General features: G+C 43.9%; 1 protein-coding gene across 1 annotated transcript in view; it reads left to right on the top strand.

Moving 5' to 3' along the window:
- The window catches only part of SLC24A4 (solute carrier family 24 member 4), a 157072-nt gene that overhangs the window by 82277 nt on the left and 56054 nt on the right, over positions 1 to 18741 (top strand). The window contains exons 3-5 of the mRNA XM_038747197.1: positions 8497 to 8573; positions 12624 to 12698; positions 17017 to 17101. Coding sequence (XP_038603125.1) covers positions 8497 to 8573; positions 12624 to 12698; positions 17017 to 17101 — 237 coding nt within the window. The remainder of the gene's footprint in view (positions 1 to 8496; positions 8574 to 12623; positions 12699 to 17016; positions 17102 to 18741) is intronic.

Raw genomic sequence — 18741 nt, 5'->3', positions numbered from 1 at the left:
ATATGGATTTACAAGGGAAAGGAGTGTGAGTGAGGAGGCAGGTGAGAAGATTATGATCAGAGAGAGGGATTTCAGAGTTGGTGAGGGTGGACACAGTGCAGCGGTAGGAGATGATGAGGTCGAGGGTATGACCAAGTTGGTGAGTGGGTGAGGTGAGGTGGAGCAAGAGGTTGGTGGCATCAAGGAGAGATAGAAGGCGGGCGGCAGAGGAGTCACCAGGGATGTCCATGTGGATGTTGAAGTCTCCGAGGATCAGAGTGGGCATGGAAAAGGAGAGAAGGAAGGTGAGGAAAGGGTCAAAATCGTTAAAGCAGTTGGAGGTGGGGCCGGGGGGCGGTAGATGACGGCTACAAGAATCTGGAGGGGGTGGTAGAGGCGAATAATGTGGGCTTCAAAGGAAGGGAAGGAAAGGGAAGGGGGAGGAGGGATAGTGCGAAAGTGACATTGTGGGGCGAGAAGGAAACTGACATCTCCTCCTTTTATGGTGAGTCTGGGGGAGTGGGAGAAGAAGAGGCCTCCACTGGAGAGAGCAGCAGAAGAGACCGTGTCGTCCGGAGACAGCCATGTTTCAGTTAGGGCGAGGAGGAGTAGAGAGCTGGAAAGGAATAGGTCCAGGATGAAAGGGATCTTACTTATAACGGAGCAGGGGTTCCAGAGGCCACACTTGGCAGTAGCTGTCGAGGGAGGGGGAAGGGTGCGAGGGGTGGGGAGGGTTTCGATTGGGATGAGTTGGCGGGGGCTTAGGTGGTGAGAGTGGGAAGAGGGGTGGCGTTGGGAAAGGAGACTGGGATAGGGTGGGGGCGGGGAGGAGGGAAGGGAGGGGGCTGGAGGGAGGAGTGGAGGATTGGCGCTGGTATAGAGGGATCCTTGGTACGGGGTGAGGGGGAGTGGTCTTGGTGAGGGAGAGGGAGGGAAAAAGCTTGGTGGGAGAGGGGAAGGGGAAGGTGAGGAATGGGAATGACTGTTTAATCAGAAACAGTCTGAGGACCACCACAGTTGTAGTGTCTAGACTCTAAGGTTGTTGTAGGCAGGGAATGTGTCTGTTTATTGTTACATTGTACTTTCCCAAGTGCTTAGTACAGTGCTTTGCACACAGTAAGAACTCAGTAAATACAATTGAATGAATGAATGAATGACTACTGTCAGGCATTGGATTTGTAGCTGCACTTAGATACATATCTATAAATTATATAATATAAATTATTTATATTAATGCCTGCCTCCACATCCAAACTGTAAGCTCATTGTGGACAGGGAATGTGTCTGCCAACTCTTTTGTACTGCACTCTCCCTTAGCACTTAATACAGTGCTCTGCACACAGTAAATGCTCAATAAATACCATTAATGATTGATTGAGGTGCCTTTATGGGTATCTGGAGAGGGTAGGGTCCTGGAATGGAGAATGATATTCCTGGTCTCATGTCAGGAAAATAAAATTATTTACAAGATTGTTGAAATGCCCTGGGTTTATGATGGCTGCACATTTCCGAGGTTGTGTTGTGGAACTCGTCTAGAAAAATGAATAGTGTTACTGCATTCTCTCAGGTGAAAGAAGACATGAGGGTCTTCTTTCATGGAAGGTGATCCTGTTATTTGATTGAGTAATCTTACTCCTATTCATAATTCTCCAGTGATATTATGAAACAGACAGATTCAAATAGTTGTCATTAAAATGTAAAAGTAGTTTCCCATTAAGTAATTTTGACCAGGTAACTGGGAGTAAAATAAGGAAGGATGCAATTGATTTACTTTTACAGGCTTTTACAGGCTTCAAAATGTCAACGTTATATAAAGTGCAATGCAAGCTGTAGAATATACTTGCGTCGCTTAGTCTCTTGCTCATTTAGCTGTTATAATAAATCTATTCTCTGGGGCTTGGAGGGGGTGGGGGTTATTTTTAACCTGGAGAAATGGGAATCTAGAATTCGAAGATTTTTATTTTAAAATGTTCCTCACGCCTGCCGTTCTCCCCACCAAAGTCAGGCTGACTGAAAGTTTTACCAGCTCAGGATAGTAGGATAAGTACTTTTCCATTAAAATTTCACATCCCCATAAATTGTCATTCGCTAGGATCAGAGAAGACAATGAAAAGGATGGAAAAATAATACTGTTTCACTTTATCACCTTGAGTGTGTTCTTTTTTTAAACAGAATCTAAATTTTCTTTCAAGCACCTGGAATAAATACATCACCTAAAAGAGAGAGGAACAGTATTTTAGGTCATTCGTGTTCTTGATCTTGCAGGCCTTATGTAACAGACGCAATCACTGGAATCTAAAGCCTTTGAACCTGTGAGTTAGGTCTTGAATATATTGGTAGCCTTCAATGCCAAGAGTTATGTATGAACAGTTTACAGCTGCTGCTTCAGAAGCGGAATCTTGTATCAGCTGATGTGTGTTTCCATGTCTGCTAACTCTCTTGTATTGTACTCTCCCAAGTGTTTAGTGCACTTCTCTGCACATACTAAGCGCTCAATAAATACCATTGATTGATTGTTCCAAGGAACTGTTGTTCTGAGACTTACTTGGAATGAAGGAAATGTTATTCATTCAATTGTATTTATTGAGCACTTACTGTGTGCAAAGCACGGTATTCAGGTCTCGGGAGAGTACGATACAACACACGGACACATTCCCTGCCCACAGCTAGCTCTATTGATTATTCCCTTACATAAGTCCTTTAGAATACAGCCTGCCCTTGGTGGAATTGTTTATATGAGGTTCTCATTTCCTGGGCTGCTACTGTAAAGTGTAACAGTAGAAACTGTGAGAATGGATGGTCTTTTAGAACACAATATTAAGAGAGAAATGCTCTCTTGGTCCTATCTTCTAATGAAGAGAAGGAAAAATGTGCTAAGTAGACATAGGAAGCAGGTCCACATGAAGTCTCAGGTATTCTAGGCTTATGAGATTTTTGGTTAGCAGGTTCCTTCAGTGGTTTAGGCAGAGGGTGTATTGAAGAAAGATTCCTCCACTGCCAAGTGCAGTTCAGGGGAAATCTGGGAACCAGAGTGAGTCTACACAGCAGTCAGATCTAGGATCGGTTTTTCTCAATGAGGAGTAAATTCAACTTCAACACTCCTGGGAAAATTTTTAGCTAGAAGAAGGAGATCTTATAAGAAGCAGCATGGCCTACTGGAAAGAGCATGGGCCCAGAAGTCACCCTAATCTAATCCCCAGTCACTTCCTTTTCTGCTGGGGGACCTTGGGCAAGTACCTGAAGTTTTCTGTGCCTCAGTTTCAGCGTGTGTAAAATGGCGATTAAATACTCCGTGAGCCCCAAACAGAGCTTAGTACGGACCTTGGCACTTAACTGTTACCCCTGCCGTTTCCAAATGACAGAGTGTTTATCCCCACCAACTGTTTTGAGCGTTTCTTTTTGGCCTGTAAATGTGTTCTCATTCTAACTAATCTCTCTGTAGGATCCCTTTACCTGGATCTGTAGAAATGTAACTTTCCCATCTTGAGCTCTGATATGGAAAGGAACTCCAGAACAAAACACAGCCCTACTGCTTTGAAAGATATTTGGAAAGAATTGATCTGTGGCCAAAAGATGTTCAGATGTGGCAGATAACCAAATACATTAATTTTTCAATTAAATGCTTTAGGGAGCTATAGCAATAGCTGATGCTCTTATTCCATGTAGGTCGAGTCCTCTTTGTATGGAATTGACTCTCAAATTTTGTATTTCCTAAAGTTGTTGAAGAAATGTGCCCTAGTGGAAAGAGCACGGACCTGAACGTCACAAAATGTGGGTTCTAATTTTGTGGGTTTTAATCCTGGCTCCTACACCTGTCTACTGTCAAGTGAACAAGTCACTTAGCCTCTGGCCTCAGTTTCCTCACCTGTAAAATGGACTTTTTATAGTTGGCACTGTGGACCTTTTACAGAAGTAGCATGGCATAGATAGAGCACTGGCCTGGGAATCAGAAGGTCATGGGTTCTTATGCCGGCTCTATCATTTTTCTGCTCTATGACTTTGGGCAAGTCATTTCTCTGGGCCTCAGTTACCATGTCTGTAAAATGGGGATTGAAACTGTGAGCTCCACATGGGACAGGCACTGTGTCCAACCCAACTTGCTTGTATCCACCCCAGCATTTAGTACAGTGCCTTGCACATAGTAAGTGCTTAACAAATACCATAATTATTTCTTAAATCCCACTCCCTTCTACTTAAACTGTGAGCCCCCATGTGGGACAAGGGAATGTGTCCAATCCAGTTATCTTGTATCTACCCCAGCTCTTAATATAGCGAGTGCTTGGTAAATAATAAACTATTAATAAGTACCGTAACTACTATTAGTAATAGTATCAATCTAAGGATGCTTTCACACCAGAGGTGAAATATGCTTGGAAGCCAATTGATCTTCCTAACACGTCCCCGTATCTGAAGTAAATTGTACTTTTTTTGAGGGGCAGGCCATGTCTTACACTGCTTGAATCAAATTATGAGGCCCTATGGATAATGTTATGGTTTCAATAAAATATAATATGAAGAAATCTATTATCTACTACTAAAAAGTTAAGTCATTTTGCTTCCCCAGTTTCACTGTGACCTCTGGTGTGTTGTGATAGTTAACTCAAATTAACCCAGCCACTTTTGGGCATTAGCATTTAGGATAGATCTGCAATTAGGCATAGAAAGAATCTGTGGGTGTTTATGGTGGTGTTTTTGTTTGGTTTAGTGTAAAGTTGTTTACACAGTCATAATTACTGCTATTTGTCAATATCAATACTACATTTTGCTTTTTGTTTGGGTTAGTGTAAAGTTGCTTACACTAATCTTAATGACTGTTGATGTTTATCAGTATCAAAACAGCATTTGTTGCTTTTGTTTGGTTAGTGTAAGGTTGTTTACACTAGTCATAATGACTGTTGACATTTGTCAGTATCAGTACTGCCTCTGCTGCCAGACTACATTGCACTTTGGAAGAAGTTCTATGGGTCAGGTTTACACTCCTTTCAACTTGTATGTTGAGAGGTGCAGTACCTTGCCAGCTTCTCAGGGCCATCAATTGGCTGATTCAGGTCATCAGCTTGGGTCACTCATTGAGTGACTAAGAACCAGCTTCAGACAATGGTGGTCTTGGAGCCAACTCAGCTCTCCCTGGTGTCCTCAAAATGAAGGCAGATGGGTCCAACACAAGTAGAAAGGCTGCCCAGTGGCTGATTTGCTCTCATCTGCCAGGGATCTATCTCCTCAAAACAGCTATATGCTATTTCAGCAGGTCATCATGCTTCCAACTGAAAGGTGGTGGAATTTGCATAGCCTTGTTGGAAGGCTCTTTCTGGCAATCAATTAGAGTTCCCATCATCAAAGGCTGTATCTCAGTCCCTTGAAGGAAGAAGATACTTATTGCAGCGGACACCTGGAGTTTAGGTCAGGTCTGAGGCTCCATAATACTACCTACATAAAACCAAGAGTTGAACATAGTGGGCTTTATAAATGAGAGGACTAGGTCTCCTCATGAGATTCCCATTTTCATTAGGTGGATGACTTGGATATTATTTTGAATATAAGGACTCAAACTTGGGCTCATTCCAAACATTTTTTGAACTACATTATTAGATGAAAACTGGGGATTCAGTGCCAAGAAATGATCTCTTTGGACAAGAGAAAATCGAATGTGGCTATAAGTAATGCTACAGCATTATGTAGGTCACACTTCTTAAAAATTAGGTTCACAAGAGAAGTTCTAACCAAGCAGGGCCTTCTGGCTGCACTGGTCTGTATTGAGTTTAATTGTTAGTCAAATCTGTCAGTGATATTTTAGTGCTTACTGTTGTGGTAAGCACAACCATGTGCTAAAACCATGATCCCTGCTGTGGCCGTAGCAGGGCAGCAGATGTCAATCATGTAGGTATAGCAAGAACAAGAACAAGGATGTAGTTCAATCTATTGGAATGAAGTGACCAAGTGAATAATTGAATATGTGTATGGATTAATGCTGAGAGTGTAAGGCAAAATCACGGGCTTGGGACTCAGAGGATGTGTGTTCTAATCCCAGCCCTGCCACTTGTCTGTTGTGTGACCTTGAGCAAGTCACTAAAGTTTTCTGTGCCTCAGTTACCTCATCTTTAAAATGGGGATTAAGACCGTGAGCCCCATGTGGGTCAGAGACTCTGACCAACCTGATTTAACTTGTATATCTACCCCAGTGCCTAGAACGGAGTGTGGCCCATAGTAAGCACTTAACAAATGCCATTGTTGTTATTATTATTATTGTTATTATTATTATTATAGTTAAATGAAGTCAGCAAGGGTTAAGGATGCCTGTATGGAAGGGCAGAATTGGACCCCATTGTTATTTACCTTAACCTGGCTAAACACATGCAAAAACTTCCTTGCTTTTTTTGAGAAGCAGAGGTGCCTATTGGAAAAGCACCGAATCCCTAGTTTTCATCTAATAGTGCAGTTCAATATAAGTTTTGAATGAGCCCAATTCCACTAGTCCGTATATTCATAATAATATCCAAGTCATCCATCTAATGAAAACTGGAATCTCACAAGGAGACCTCCCATCTATGAAGCCTGCTATGTTCAGCTCTTGGGTTTTATGCGGCTAGTATTATGGAGTCTCAGACCTGACCTAAGGTCCAGGTGTCTGCAGCAATAAGCATCTTCTTGCTTTAAAGGACCAAAATACAACCTTTGATGATGGGAGCTGTATTTGATTGCCAGAAACAGACTTCCAACATGGCTTTTAAGAAGCAGAGGTGCTTAGTGGAAATAACAGGGCATTGGGAGTCAGGGTCTGGAGTTCTATCAATCAACCAATGATATTTATTGAGCTCTTACTCTTTGCAGAACACTGTACCAAGCACTTGGGAAAATACAATACAATAGAGTAGGTAGACATCCATGCCTAGAAGGAGGTTAAAGTCTACAGGAGGAGACAGGCATTCGTAAAAATTGCACATATGACAAATAGTAGAGTGTAAGGATATGTACATAAGTGCTGGAGTGAGTTTTAGAGAGCTTGAAGGGTACACAACTAAAATATAGGTGATGCAGAGGGGAAGGAGGATAGGAAAAATAGGGGATTAGTCCGGGGAAGGCTTCTTTTAGAAGAGATGTGATTTTAGGAGTGTTCTGAAGGTGAGGAGAGTGGCATACAGTAATGTAGACTAGACTGTAAGCCTGGTGTGGGCAGGGATTGCCTCTATTTATTGCTGAATTGTACTTTCCAAGCATGTAGTACAGCACTCTGCACACAGTAAGTGCTCAATAAATACGATTGAATGAATACGAAGAAAGAGGGCATTCCAGGCCGGAGGGAGGAAGTGGGCCAGGGGTCGCAGTAGAAGGGACGAGATCAAGGTACAAAGAGTAGATCGGCATTAGAGGAGCAAAGTTTGTGGATTGGGTTGTAGTAGGAGAAGAGTGAAGTAAGGTAAAAGGTGGAAAGCTGATTGAGCAAATTAAAGCTGATGATAAGGCATTTCTCTTTGATATGGAGGTAGGTGGACAGACATTGGAGGTTTTTGAAGACTGGGGAGCTGGGGACTGAATATTTTTTTAGAAAAATGATCTGGAAAGCAGAGTGAAGTATGGACTGGAGAGAGGAGAGATGGGAGGCAGGAAGGTCAGCAAGGAGACCACTGCAGTAGTCAAGATGGGATATAAGTGCTTGGATCATCATGGTAGCAGTTTGGATTAAGAGGAAAAGCACAGATGCTAGGCACGTGAAGGCAGAACCAGTAAGGTTTCTTGACATTGAATGAGGAGGCTGAATGAGGGAGATGAGTTGAAGATAATGCTAAGGTTACAGGCTTGTGAGACAGGAAGGATCGTGGTGCTCTCTAAAGGAATAGGAATATCAAAGGGAAGACCTGCTAGGTGACCTAGGACACATCACTTAACTTCTCTATGCCTTTATTTCCTTATCTCTAAAATGGGAATTAAATACCTCTTCTCATCTCCCTTAGACTGTGAACCCCGTGTGGGATGGGAACTGTGTTCAATTTGCTTATACTGTGTCTGCCCTAGTGTTTATAGTATTTTTTTCTTTCCATACCCTAGGACAGGGTCTGCAACCTTTTCTTGCAGAAGAGCCAGATTAATTGAAATCTTTGACCAGAATCTGCACTCTTGGTTTCCTTTTCCTATGCCCTGGCTGGGAGACAGTGCTGCCACGGGGACGTTGTGGGAAAGGACTTGATTGTCTCGACCCAGAAGGAAGGGAGAGGGTGATGGTGTTGGGACCCGTGTGTGTGTGTGTGTGTGTGTGTGTGTGTGTGTGTGTGTGTGTGTTCTGTGAGCATTCTGGCTTTGAAAAGGCAACTGGGGGTATTTGCAGAGTGGCTGGGATATTGATTTACTATTAATTCAGTGCAGGCTAGTTACTGGGGAATTTCACATGGTTCAGTGGACCAAGTGAGTAAGTGTGGGAAAAACTGCTCAAAGCCTGTTGTGGCAGCATCAGCCCAGATCTAGGATTATTACTGTTCTACTCTCAGGACCCCAACTTAACATCCACTTTTTTTTTCCTTTTAGCAATTCATGAGTTTCCCACAGATGTATTTTCCAACAGAGAACGGCAGCATGGTGCAGTCCTGCTCCATATTCTTGGTGTAAGTTGATGTTTTTGCTTTGGGGTTTGTTAATAAGCAGTTAGGTTAAGGGAGGCTTTGCATTAGATGATTTCAGGAACAGTTTTGAAACATGTCTTGCCTCGTTGATGGTTATTTTGGGAGTGATTAGTTGTTATTTCAATTTTGCTTAATAGCAGATTAAAAAAATCATCTTTTGGAAATGTTGAGTTTTCCCCCTTTATTCTTCTCTTTCTCTCTTGCACTTTATCACACATGCACACATTCTAATTTGAGTTATAACCGTGATACATTTCCATCATCTCATGTTGTTCCAGGGTAGAATGATTGTTCTCCATCTCCTCCACAGAGTTCTGCCCTGTAGCTAGCTACCCTTGATGACACCAAGAATCCCATAATATCTATTGAACAACCAGAGGGCTTCTTCCATATTAAGGGCCTGGTTTGCAATGCATTTATATCCTTTCAATTTGCTACATGCTACAACTACGTGGGTAGATGTGGTGAATGGTTGATGATAAAAGGTTCAATAGCAGCCTTGAGACCTGGATGGTTGGGTATACATGTGAGTGTCTCCTCTGTTCGTCAAAATACTCCTTCTGGTATCTTTCTCCAGGCTCCCAGAACTTTTGAGAAAAGAAAGGAATCACCAACCACTTCTGTTTTTCTTGCCTGGGGAAGTGGTTCTTTGTGACCAGATAATCAACTGGCAGTTTATTTCTAGAAATCATTTTTCTGGCTGGCCCAAAAGTTGCTAAATTACCAAGGTTCCCCTAGTTCCTCTCTATTGATATTATGTCAAAAAGAAAAAGGCCCCTCAGGTTGAAGGGAGAGTGTTGCTTTTAAGAAAAGTGAATCTGTATGAAATTATCAAATTCAAAACCGTTAGCATCAATAGCACCTAAGAGCATAGTCCATGCAGAGTACCACTGCTGGGTCAGATGATCTATCCCAGTTTTCGCTTTCCAACCACAGTGGCAATGGGAAAATCAAAAATAATGATGTTTATTAAGGGTTTGCAGTGTACAAAACACTGTACTAAATGCTGGGAAAAGAGCAATCACTCATTTTAGACAATCTCTGGCCACAAGAAGATGAGCTTCTGAGATCCCATGTCTGGAGACCAGTTGCTGGGTAGAGTTGTCCATTCCATCGGGCAGTAAAGTTGACCATTCAAGTACCTGCTTTGTATTAAAGGTGGTGTTATGCCTCCAAGAGGTGCCAAAGATGCTGAGAGAGAATGGTTTGATTTTGTTTTTCATGGTAACTAAGCGCTTACTTTGGACCAGGCACTGGTGCGATGCTGGACTTCTTTTACACTCACCCTAACTTTTCCCAGTAGACCTCTGACTTTTCCTTATAATAACCCATTCTGGACATGTGCCCATGAATTTATCTGAAGCTCTCTTGAGGCAAACAACCTCAATAAAAGCTTAGGAAATTCAGTAGAAAACATCTATAGCCACAGCCCACCGAGGGGCCTGAACCATAAAACCCTTTCTATTTCAGAGTAAAGGGAGGTTTTCAGTGTGGATGCTTAATGGTAGTTAAAACACAGAATCAGCAACCTGGAGAAAACACAAAACACTGCTTTTGTTTTTAGTGGCAAGTGTATGCAGAAGCCTAGTAAGTCAGCAGGTGGCATTTTTTAAGTGGTATTTATTAAGCACTTACTATGTGATAATCAACTGAAGGTATTCATTGAAAACTTACAATGTCAAACATTGTTCTAAGTGCTGGGCTGGTACCAGCTAATTAGATCGGATAGACTCCCTGCCTAAGTAGGAGGGAGAACAAGTGTCCCCATTTTAAAGTTGAGAAAACTGAGGCACAGGAAGGTGAATTGACTTGCCCAAGGTCACACAGCAGATTAGAATCCAGGTCCTTCTGACTCCCAGGCCTGAGTTCTCTTCACTAGCTGACATCTCCTCTCCCTTGTCTGCCAAACACTTGCTGCTGTTTGGCATTTCCTTTCACTGTACAACAGTAATAATAATAATATTGGAATTTATTAAGCACTTACTATGTGCCAAGCACTGTTCTAAGCATTGGGATAAGACACAGGGTAATAAGGTTGTCCCTCAAGGGGCTCAGACTTTAATCCCCATTTTACAGATGAGGTAACTGAGGCACAGAGAAGTTAAGTGACTTGCCTAAGGTCACAGAGCAGACAAGTGGTGGAGCCAGAATTAGAACCCATGTCCTCTGACTCCCAAGCCCATGCTCTTTCCACCAAGCCACGCTGCTCCTGTACAAGAACTAGAGGCTGCTGAAATTGTGTCTAGGTTGTGACCACCTAAGCACTTGTTAGTCACCCATAGCCCCAAAGGGTGGAGACCTGGTGCAGCAACCTGGCCAAAGGAAGGAGTAGCAGCAACATAATAATAATTGTGGCATTTACTATGTTCCAATCCCTGTGCTAAAGACTGGCACAGATTCAGGATCATCATTTCATTCATTCAATCATATGATCTCTGTCCCAGATGGAGCTCATGGTCTAAGTGGAAGGGAGATTAAGTATTAAATCCCCAATTTATAGATGAGGAAACTGAGGCACAGAGCAGTGAAGTAACTAGCCTACAATCACCCAATAGGCATGGAACTTGTACCCTTCCCAAAGTCTTCCTTTTCTCTTCTTCCACCTCCTGTCCTCTCCTCCACCCCAGCCATGGAAGCAGAGAGCCCCTCTCATCATAGTTCTTGCCACCTCTCCCTTGGCAGAAGGTCTCAAGTTGGAAGAGGAGTAAAAGGAGCATTTCCTTCTACCGAGAGGAGCTCTCATTGCCCAGGACTCCATCAAGCCCCCAGAACAACCCCAGCGGGCAAGAATTCCTTAGCTACCCTATTTTCCTGCTGTGGAGAAGCAGCATGGCCCAGTGGAAAGAACACTGGGAATCAGAGGAACTGGGTTCTAATCCTGCTCCACCACATGCCTGCTGTGTTGACCTTGGGCAAGTCACTTAACTTCTCTCACTTAACTTCTCTGGGCCTCAGTTCCCCCATCTTTAAAATCGGGATTAAATCCTACTCCCGCCTATTTAGACTGTGAACCCCGTGTGGTACAGGGATTGTGTCCAAGCTGATTATCTTGTACCTAGCCCAGCTCTAGTAAGCACTTAACAAGTATTATTATTATTATTATTATTATTATTATTATTAATCACAACCCTAGGATTCCTTCCATTTTCAAATTGATGATGAACAGAAGGCAGGATTGATCTCCATTCTTGATCCAGAAGCTTTCTGAGGCTCCTTCATTGAATTGTGGCATCAAAGTCCATTCCATTGGATTTTCATTCAGTCATTCATTCATTTAATCATATTTATTGAGCAGTTACTGTGTGCAGAGCACTGTACTAAGCGCTTGGAAAGTACAATTCGCCAAAAGAATCCCCTTTCACATTCTTAGCAGGTCCTTGTGATCTCTCCAAGCCACTCTGTTCTTTTAAAAGGGAAGATGTTTCTTGGTAAATATTGCAAGAAAGGAATCCTTTAAGAGGTGGGGAGGTTGCTGGAAGTCCTACATCTTCCTTTAATCATCCCAGCTTTGTTGCTAATTCTTTCCTTCCTGAACCTTAGGCGATAGTGCCATTTTGGTCTTTTGATGCAGTAATCTGACTCTTCAAACAGAATTGTTCCTTTTCAGGAGAGCAAGAAAGTTTCTTGCTTCAGAGAAGCAGTGTGACTTAGTGGAAAGAGCACAGACTTGGGAGTCAGCGGTCATGGGTTCTAATCCTGGCTCCGCCACTTATCAGATGTGTGACTTTGGGCAAGTCACTTAACTTCTCTGTGCCTCAGTCACCTCATCTGTCAAATGGAGATTAAGACTGTGAGCCCCACGTGGGACAACCTGATTATCTTGTATCTACCCCAGTGCTTAGAACAGTGCTTGGCACATAGTAAGCACTTAGCAAATACCATCATTATTATTATTGTTGTAGCTCTCCCCTATTATGCTCAACAGCCTTCCCCAACTCTGGGGGGTCGTGAACAAACATTAAATGCTTTCTTTGTATGTCGCTTATTGTTTAAGTGATAAAATTGCATTTTCTTCTCTTCTCCTTTTTCCAGGCACTTTATATGTTCTATGCTTTGGCTATAGTGTGTGATGACTTCTTTGTTCCATCTTTGGAAAAAATTTGTGAGGTATGTGAAAGGGAATTTTAGATAAGCAATTTCTGGGAAGTGTGGAGAAATCAAATTGAAAAGGAAAGAAGCATGTAGAAAATGGGAAATTATCCCACCTAACTAGTTTCAAATGTTAAAGAGTAAGTCTGGTGCAAGTCTTTATCTGCTGTCCTCCAAAATTCTTAGTCTGAAACTGAATTAATAGCATGAACTTCACTGCCTCTGGTTGCCAGGGAGAAGGAAACAGCCAATGGCTTGGAAGCATTCCATGGGACCAAATGTAGTTGTGGACGTTTGCATTTATACTAATCCTGTTGAGTTAGCCATACAGAATCCATGTCATTCCTGGTACAGTTTTTTTTTAAATGCAGTCTAGTTTTTAGTAGTCAGTTTTAGTTGACAAAAGGATGTACCTTGATTAACATTAGTTTTCATGTAGCTGAACTGAAAATGCAAGGCCAGTGAGGAAACAAGCATGGATCTTAGATCGGAGAAGATTTTCAATCATCCCAACCTCAAAGGCTGGAGGTTTTTTTCCCTTTATCACATTTTTATTTGGCATTTTTTCAAGAGCTACTGTCCCACCGTCACCCCCATATCTGCTCCAGCAGTCTGTTTGCTTCCGAGCGCCCTTTCAGGAGCTGATTTTAAACTGAAACCTGGAATGAGTTAAGAGCTGGTTTCTTTCATGCAGGGTTCTCAAAACAGTGCCCTGGCAAAGCTTTCTGGCACCCCTCCATCTGCTGCAGGGGATCTGGACCAGTTTTAGGGAACTGGGAACTGAGGAGTAGAGAGGGAAATCAAGAAATGACAGCTTTAAGGGTAGACATAAAAATTTAATGTGAATTTGCATGAGGAATATGTGTGCAGTCAATGTAGAAGCATTCTGATTATGGGTAGATGCACCCGTGGCCTACTAGCTACTCCTTACTTCTTCTTGGCTCTTGGGAAGATCCCGGGGGCAGCACCACCACTGAGATTGCCCCTCTTCCAAATCACCCTTTTTTATGTTAAGTGCTTACTATTTGCCAGGCACTTTGCTAAGTGCTGGGATAGATAAAGAGTAATCAGGTTGAAGACAGCCCCTGGCCCACAGGGGTTTACAATCTTAATCCCCATTTTACAGATGAGGTAACTGAGGTCCAGAGAAGTTAAGTGACTTGCCCAAGGTGGCCAGTGTACTCCTCACAGTGTCCTGAGACTCCTTTTGGGATAAGGCATTTTTCCCAGAGAGGACCTTGTCTTTGGGATGGCCACCAAGGCGTCTTGTCCACAGCTGGAAGTGGTAGTCAATCTTCTGGCCCAGGATGGACCCCTGGGACACTGGAGGCTCACCCTTCTGTCCAGACTCCCCCCCAGAAGGCCCAATCCTGTCTGTCCCAGCCTTTGCCAGGCACTTTGCTAAGTGCTGGGGTAGATAAAGAGTAATCAGGTTGAAGACAGTCCCTGGCCCACAGGGGCTTACAATCTGAATCCCCATTGTACAGATGAGGTAACTCAGGCCCAGAGAAGTTAAGTGACTTGCCCAAGGTGGCCAGTGTACTCCTCGCAGAAACCAGCTCTTAACTCATTCCAGGTTTCAGTTTAAAATCAGCTCCTGATTGGCGGACCAGAGGGCATGAGTGCCCGGAGGCTCTCAGTGTGGCAGAGCACCAAGGTCCCGCGCTTTAGGCCTGCCTCTGGGTTGGTGTTCTGCATTTTGACACTTGCCAGAATTAAAATGTACCCTGACAAGGAGCGTGCCTGATTGAGGTGCTAGAATGTCAATTGAGGAGCCAGAATGTCACCTCATCTTCCCAAATGGCTCTTTCTAATGTCATCAAGCAGCTGAGCCCCTCGCCCCCACACGGGGAAGTAAAAATCGCTGCAGCCCAGAATGGAGGTCAGACTAAGGTCTTAAAAGAGTCGCTGCCACTTTTCTGGGGGTTCTTCTAGATCGGGCGTTCATCGAGTGGGGCTGGGGCAGGTGAAGCATTTAAAACAACCGTGAGTGAGAGGTGCTCCAGCAGGTGAGGATGGTGGGGGCCATGGGCTGCGGGCCGGGTCAGGAGCATGGTCCGGCTTCACCTGCCCCCACCCCTCCCAAAGCCACGTCTACTCTCCGGGGGAGCCGATGGTGCTGCTGCTGATGGCTGGCTAGCTGGTGGTTGGCTAACTGCCGGGCGTGCTGCCATTTGGGCCTCACATCTCAGCCTTGGGTGGAGTGTGTCATTAGGGAAGTCCTGGGAGTCAGAAGGACCTGGGTTCTAATCCCATCTCCGCCTCTTGTCTGCTTTGTAACCTTGGGTGTGTCACTTCTCTCTCTGGGCTCAGTTACCTCATCTGTAAATTGGGGATTAAGACTGAGTCCCACGTGGGACAGGGACTGTGTCCCACCTAATTAGCTTGTATCTACCACAGCATTTAGAACAGTGCCTGACACATAGTAAGCACTTAACAAATACCATTATTATTATTCTTGTTACTCTTGTTATCTGGACCAAGCCCGCTCCTGGGCACACACCAGGCTAGTGAAGGGCAGCCCTTTCTGCACCACCTGGGTGTGCCAGATGCAGGCGGTCAGGATCGGCATTCACCTTCATTCGTATTGGAACAGGAACACTGGCATTTATTCCTTTTTCTGATGCCCCATTTCAGTCTACTACCCCCAAGCCCCTCTTCTAGAAGCCCTCCAAGCAGAGGGAGAGACTTGTCTTCCTGTGCTCCCTTGCCACGCAGGGAGACTTCCTCTCTCCATATGAATCTATGAAAAGTCACTTAACTTCCCTGTGCCTCAGTTTCCTCATCTTAAAAATGTGGATCAGATCAGTGGGTGATGGGGCCTGTGTCTGATCTAGTTATCTTGTATCTACCCCAGCATTTAGTACAGTGCTTGGCACATAATAGGCATTTAAATGCCACCATTATTACTGATAGTAATAAAAATATAATAATAAATACCATCATCATTATTTCTTCAGGGGGCATGCCGCTATTTTATTTGGTAGATGGTTCTTCTAGCAGAGTCTGCCCGTGGATTAATATGTTTCATTCCACCCCACCCCCGCAATCCCTCGTGCAGACGGGACTGGAAAACCTTTCATCCCTTAAAACCATTGCACAATTCACGTGGCTATTTTAATTGATGGGATCAGTTCATCTTGTTTGTTGCCCCAACCCTGCCCCTGTTTGACACCTATCAAGTGCTTAGTAAGTACTATAATTATCCTTATTATGTCTTTTGGAATTTGTCCCCTTTCTCTTTAAAATTTTTAAATTGTCCCAATACTTATGTCCACATGCACATTTCATTAAAAATAGATTGCCAATAATATGTTAGTCCTCGTCTGCCACCCTGAAGGCAGCATGGTATCTCTCCTAAGTAAGAAGCTGGTCAACGAGGCAGAAAATCAAAGGAAGAGCCGTCTACCAAATAAAATAGTGGCATGCCCCCTGAAGAAATAATGATGATGGTATTTATTATTATTATTTTTATTACTATCAGTAATAATGATGGTGGCATTTAAGTGCCTATTATGAGCTAAGCACTGTACAAAGTGCCGGGGTAGATACAAGATAACTAGATCAGACACAGGCCCAATCACCCACTGATCTGACCCACATTTTTCAGATGGGGAAACTGAGGCACAGGGAAGTTAAGTGACTTCCCCTAGATTCACAAAGCAGGCATGTGGTTGAGCCAGGTTTAGAACCGATATCCTTTGATGCTCAGGCCTGTGCTTTTTCCACTAGGTGACACGGCTTCTCTTTTTTTTTAAATGCATACTAGGTGCTAAGTATTGTACTAAGCATTGAGGTAGGGACAAGATCATCAAATTTGACACATTCCCTGTACCACAGGTTCTCACAGACTAAGAGGCAGGCAAAGATGTTCTATTTGTAGATGCGATAAATAAGGTGCAGAAAAGATAAATGACTTGTCCAAGGTCACACATCCAGGCCAGAGGCACAACTGAGTCTGAAACCAGCTGCCAATATCTTCTCTCCTTCAGAGACCCAGGTGGGACTGTGAATAGAATCTGGGGGTGAGGGAAGGATTTTGAGAAGAGAGGAAAACCTGTTGGTGGGCACCAACTTAATGTTAGCTGGGATTTTTCTGTGCAAAAACAGCTATGGTTCTGGGAGCCATTTTCGGCTCATCCCACCTCAGAGCTTGATCCAGACAATGAACGACAGAGTGTGTGACAGATTTTACACCTACTCTCTTCCCCCTTGAGGAAGTAATGGCAAAATCAGCTTACCCATGGTGAATAATGATGTGATGTTGTGGCTTCTCTCAGTTCCCTCGGGTCCCCGGACCAAGGGCCTAATCATTTTGAGGGCCCATTTCTTTCAGAGACTACATCTGAGTGAAGATGTGGCTGGAGCTACTTTTATGGCCGCAGGAAGCTCAACCCCGGAGTTGTTTGCCTCCGTTATAGGTAAGATACACACTTTGAGTAAAGTACTGTTTAGGCACAGGAAAGGAAGCAGACAGCTATGGAGCCTAGCAGAGGAAAAAAGATTCCATTAGAAATGGGACTCCTTGCTGGCGGAGAGGATCGGAAGTTGTCCTCATTCATGCAATCGTATTTATTGAGCACTTACTGTGTGCAGAGCACTGTACTAAGTGCTTGGGAAGTACAAGTTGGCAACATATAGAGACGGTCCCTACCCAACAGCGGGCTCACAGTCTAGAAGGGGGAGACAGACAACAAAACATATTAACAAAATAAAATAAATAGAATAAATATGTACAAATAAAATAGAGTAATAAATACATACAAATATATATACAGGTATTTAGAATAAATATGTACAAATAAAATAGAGTAATAAATACATACAAATATATATACAGGTATTCTACAGGTCCCCAGAGGGCTGTAGAATCTCTGGGAGGGGCGGGTCTCTAAAAATAGAATAGACACCTATCAATTTGGAGGGGTTCAACTAAATTCAAAGCTGAGGCCAGGGTCAGCGTTTGCCTTCATGTTTACCAGAATGGGGTCACTGGCATTTAAACATCTCTTTTTCTGGTGCCTTTTCTGGTTCCCTTCTGACTCTTTCAGTCATTCAGTCAATCAGTCTGCTTAGAGTGAGAGGAAAGGGCAGGATCGGCACTCCTCTCACTTGCCCCAAACCCCTGACTATGTTGCTGTTCATCTGGGTATTTGGGCATTCAAAATCACTCACCATATGTGTATGGGTGACTGTAAAAGGGGCCTGGTCTGGGGGTGAGAGTAAAGAAAGCATCAGTTTTCTTTCTCCCTCCACCCCTGATCTGTGCCACTCAGTGTGGCCTGGTGGATGGTGATGCTAAAACATTTAAAGAATGACCAGGCAGGTGATTAAGATTGCCCCCCTCCACACCCCAGACACCAAAATGCATAGCCATCAGTGGTAATCATTCATTCAATCGTATTTATTGAGCATTTACTGTGTGCAGAGCACTGTACTAAGAGCTTGGGAAGTACAAGTCGGCAACATTTAGAGACAGTCCCTACCCAACAATGGCTCACAGTCTAGAAATGGGCTCACAATCTAGAAATGAAGAGGGAGGGCATTTCAGGCCAGAAGCAGGACATGGGAAAGAGTTCAGCAGGAAGATAAATACATGTTCTAAAGGCTAGATTGTGGCCTTTCAGGAACTTGCATTCCATAGAGACCATACTGGGAAAACAAGCCTCACATGCAGCAAAGTTGGCATTGCTGGACCACTCCCCTCCACAGTGCCTGGGACTTTCCCACAGCTCAGATCCCAGCTCCGCCGAACAGGAGGGAGCAGGCAGCCCACAGAGCATCCAGTCACCTTCAAGCAGGCTTTCTGTCCATGCAGGAAGTCGTCGATGTCCATCCTTGGGGCAGACACCACCTCCCTAGCCTCTTTCCAGGAAGCAATCGACCACTCTGGTCGAGGGTAGGGAAGTCAGATGTCCAGTCTGCAGCAAGGGGATTTTTCAGGTAGAACTTTGTTTTGCCCAGGACTGACCTGGAGCATGGCTCACATCGGCCTGAGGGCATCGGGAACATCCCCTGATCTCAAGCTGGCTGGCAGCCGGGCTGGAGTTGAGAGCCTGGG

This window comes from Tachyglossus aculeatus, chromosome 1 (genome assembly GCF_015852505.1).
Source record: "Tachyglossus aculeatus isolate mTacAcu1 chromosome 1, mTacAcu1.pri, whole genome shotgun sequence".
Lineage (NCBI taxonomy): Eukaryota > Metazoa > Chordata > Mammalia > Monotremata > Tachyglossidae > Tachyglossus > Tachyglossus aculeatus.
This window is presented reverse-complemented; position numbering and strand designations above follow the sequence as displayed.